Consider the following 3,998-nt stretch of genomic DNA (forward strand, 5'->3'; position numbering starts at 1 on the left):
AATCAAGGAAAGGAGGAGGTGGGTTCAGTGGATCCTCCAGAGTCCAGACCAATCTCTCTCTCTCTCTCTCTCTCTCTCTCTCTGGGAATTTTAAAACTGGAAATCGAAAATCAGGAAGCTACTGTAAGAGAAATCAAAACCCAAGAGCAGAAGAGTCATGGTAAATCCACAAATGGAAAAGAGTATCGTTTTCTTGTTCGAGTGATTGGAAAATTCTTTTTTTTTTTTCTTCTCAAACGGGTAATCTTTAAAATTTGTTTTAGAAACGCTCTGCTGTTCTTCGGAGAACAGATTCGATCCCAACAATTACGCCTCATAATGGTTTGTTCATTGCAACCATTGATGATTGAAAAAAGTGCATCCTTTCTTTAAATGGGTTCTCTTTGTTCTGTTTTTTTTCTCCTTCCTCGGAGTTTTCAAATCCAGTTGCGGACATTTGACAAGGCTCGGGAAATTGATTTCAGTTTGCGATTGGTATTTTTGGTAATTCGGGCAATTGAAATTTGTTTTTTTTTTCAGATTTGAGTTTTTTTTATAAATCAGGTCGGGAAATGCTCTGTTTTGAGTTCCGACAACGAGCCGGATTGGGTTAAGAACACTTCTGAATGATTAATCGCAGCTTCTATCATTGTCGTTACGACTCTGCTTTCAGAAAACGATCAAAACTTTCGTTTGTTCCTCTTTTTTCTTCTTCTGGGTTTTCTTGTTCCAGAACAATTTTCGCCATTAATGGCCACTGAATCTGATTTCATTTTTAAACTGTCTCATCGTCTCTCTCACAGAGCATAATTACAGTAACTCCTCCTGGGTACTTTTGTTCCTCTCTCTCTCTCTCGTCTCACCGTATTCCTCGCCATTAATGGCATCTGTTTTTTTTTTGGGTGCAGGGAGGTTGGGGAGGAGAAGAAGAAGAAGACAACAGGTGGCCGCCATGGCTGAAACCTCTGCTGAGAGAGAGATTCTTCGCGCAATGCAAATCCCACACTGATTCTCACAAGAGCGAATGCAATATGTACTGCTTGGACTGCACCAATGGCCCTCTCTGCTCTCTCTGCCTCTCTTTCCACAAGGGCCATCGCGCCATTCAGGTAAACCGGCTCGGTTATGTCCGGTGCGATTCCGGTTTAGGTTCCTCGGAGAAGGAAAAACCTCCCGAGTCTTCTTTACACGAAATCCACCAGTTTCGGGTTGCCAGATCTTCGATTCTGGTCACGGGAAAAGTCTCTGTCTTTGGTTTTTGATTACTGTTTGAAACATCTTTTTAGGTTGTTGTCGGGGTTTGATCATGTGTTCGTGTTCTTTTTTTTTTTTTAATTCGGTTTACGAGGAATTCAGGCGTTTCATCCACAACAAAAAAAATTGAAAAAATTCAGATCCAAAAATGTCAGCTTTTTTCTGTACATACGTTTTACCTTTTTGAATTAAATGTTGTCTGTTTATTAACTGAACCCATCAGTCACCAATTCCAGATCTCTCATACTATGTAGTTTCTCCATTTGCCCCCTCGGGAAATGAGGGAAAAGTGATGGAATTTTCCCGAGAAAATGTGGGAAAAACACTCGATCAGGGTCTCTCGAGTTTTGGTGGTGATTCTCAATCTGGGTTGTTTTTTTTTCCTGGTTCAATGCAGATAAGGAGATCATCGTACCACGACGTGATTAGGGTTTCAGAGATACAGAAGTTTCTGGACATAACTGGGATTCAGACATACGTCATAAACAGCGCTAAAGTTGTCTTCTTGAACGAGAGACCTCAGCCTCGGCCAGGCAAAGGAGTCGTCAATACTTGCGAGGTCTGTTTCCGCAGCCTTGTTGATTCCTTCCGCTTCTGCTCCCTCGGCTGCAAGGTACGTCCTCTTTTTCTTTTCTCGGGAAAATCCGGGGGGAAAGTGAAAGAAACTAGGGGAAAACACAGGGCGAGTGATTCCGGATCTTTTTTCTGTCCGGTTGACGAGAAAACGAAAGAAAATTCAGGGTCAATGCAAGAAGCTTCATCCCTAAGCAAAAACCACATGTTCTTGGGTTTCCACGTTTTTGGAAAAAACGGGGAAAAGTACTTTGAAATTTCCAAAAGCACTATCCCTCTTCACTGACTTTTAAAAATATATATATTTTTTTTCGATCAGATAAATGGAACGTCCAAGAATTTTCAGAAGAGAAACAGCGTGTCGGATTCGGATGATTCGTACAGCAGCAACGGTCGGAACAAGAAGAAGGACGGTAACATAAGCAGCGGCAGTAACTTCACGCCGTCGACGCCTCCTCCAACGTCTTCAAAGCGAAGGAAGGGAATTCCCCGTCGTGCCCCTTTCGGGGGATTCGTCGTGGAGTACTAAACAAGGGTAATATAGTAACTTCACACTTGTATTTACCGGCTTTACGGGTGTATATGTGTATGTATGTATATATCTATGTACATGCATGTATCATATAATGTAATTTTAAAAAAAAAAAGCTTTAACATCACTAGAGTAGATTCGAAGTGGAAAGGAATATGAATGTAAGATATAGAATAGAATGGATGGGAATAATGGTTTCTAAACAAAAGAGTGAGTGATACATATATATATATATACTGCTTTGTATAGTTTGGTTCATGGACATAATTGTAAATATAGAATAGTTAAGTGAAAGAATGATTAGTCGTTTGTGGGAGTGAGATCTTATGTATGCAAGTGGGAAATGAAATAAAAGCATTTTCCTCCACCAAACTCCTTTTTTTTATGTAAATCTATTTTATGAAACTATTATATATATATATTTACGAAATTGACTATTTTTTAAATAATATTTTGATCAGTTGTTAATAGTCGCGTTTTTTTATGAGCGTTGTCCGGATGATTTAGCTCAAAAATCATGTGTGGCGAGCAATTACATATACACTTTGTAAAATTAAAAAGAAAATCACATATAAATATCTAAATTTTTACAAAAATCTAAAATAAATATTTGAACTATAAAATTTTTATATAAATATTTGAATTTTTCTAAAATCCTACATAAATATCTAGATTTCTGAAAAATTTCCGAATAAATCCAAAATCTATTAATAACATTACATATTTTTATTTTAAAACATATGAGATTTGTATTTATTTAGATTTTTTTAAAATCTAGGTATTTATATAAGATTTTTAAAAATTTAGATATTTATATGAAAATTTTATAATTCAGATATTTATATAGAATTTTCATAAAATTTTCGGTATTTATATGTTATTTTTTTTAAATATAACAGAGAGATTCATATCCTCATCGCATGATTTACAAGTATAAGCCACGTGTCGATTTACGGTTGGTTGATGGTGATGATGGCATGCGTGTGTCATGATGTTTGCCAAACCCACCAACGCGACATAAAATTGTTTGACCGATTGTCCAACATCAATTAAAATAAAAATAATGCGGTGGTCATTAAATATTATTATTATTATTAGGGGTGATAATTATAAGGTCAATTGGGTAATTAATAAGGGCTTGATTGGTTAATCAGGGAATTGGTGACAAACATCTCCAACTTTTTCACCGGCCATATACATGAGAATTTGTCGTCTTCATTAAAATCATATTTTAAATCAGTTAATTACATACTCTTATTTATATAACTAAATATACGACCCTAAAAACTTAAATCTTTATAAGGAAGGTCATCAGACACATATTAAGCTTCATAACTTGCCACGTGTCACCATGACCTGTCAACCACTTGAGATTCCACTTGAGATTGGGGAGGAGGAGATAATTCCACTTGACACTGAGTGTTCGATTTCTGGTCGGTGAAGAGTGAATAATTTTTGGATTTATATGATACATATACAAAGACTGTTATCGGGTTGGAGATTTACCTAGTTAGGACACCCAAAGAATAGCAACTACGCTACTACGTTATAAAAAAAAACACGAAGAAAAGAAGACCAGCCATCCCTTTAGTTAAAACGAAAAAGAAAAAACAGGAACAGAGAGAGGGGAGATGTCGGCGTCGAATCTGGACCTACACGA

General features: G+C 36.8%; 1 protein-coding gene across 2 annotated transcripts; it reads left to right on the forward strand.

The window, feature by feature from the left end:
* Nucleotides 1-2,649, forward strand: LOC104814448. Of its 2 annotated transcripts, none has more exons than XM_010542487.2 (4): nucleotides 1-160; nucleotides 888-1,088; nucleotides 1,631-1,846; nucleotides 2,126-2,649. In XM_010542487.2, the coding sequence occupies exons 1-4, from the start codon at nucleotides 158-160 to the stop codon at nucleotides 2,333-2,335; spliced, it is 630 nt and encodes a 209-aa protein (XP_010540789.1). In that variant the 5' UTR covers nucleotides 1-157; the 3' UTR covers nucleotides 2,336-2,649. The 2 variants fall into 2 exon arrangements, with proteins under 2 accessions (XP_010540789.1, XP_010540790.1); XM_010542488.2 differs by lacking the exon at nucleotides 1-160 and adding an exon at nucleotides 194-321.
* The last annotated feature ends 1,349 nt before the right edge of the window (nucleotides 2,650-3,998 follow it).

The sequence above is a fragment of the Tarenaya hassleriana genome, unplaced genomic scaffold (genome assembly GCF_000463585.1).
Source record: "Tarenaya hassleriana unplaced genomic scaffold, ASM46358v1 Cleome21, whole genome shotgun sequence".
Classification (NCBI taxonomy): domain Eukaryota; kingdom Viridiplantae; phylum Streptophyta; class Magnoliopsida; order Brassicales; family Cleomaceae; genus Tarenaya; species Tarenaya hassleriana.

What these genes read in the sequence shown, in the direction of transcription:
- LOC104814448 (XM_010542487.2), top strand. An exon ending in AGGGCCATCGCGCCATTCAG is followed by an intron (nt 1,089 to 1,630) that starts GTAAACCGGCTC and finishes GGTTCAATGCAG; the next exon opens with ATAAGGAGATCATCGTACCA. An exon ending in TCTGCTCCCTCGGCTGCAAG is followed by an intron (nt 1,847 to 2,125) that starts GTACGTCCTCTT and finishes TTTTTCGATCAG; the next exon opens with ATAAATGGAACGTCCAAGAA.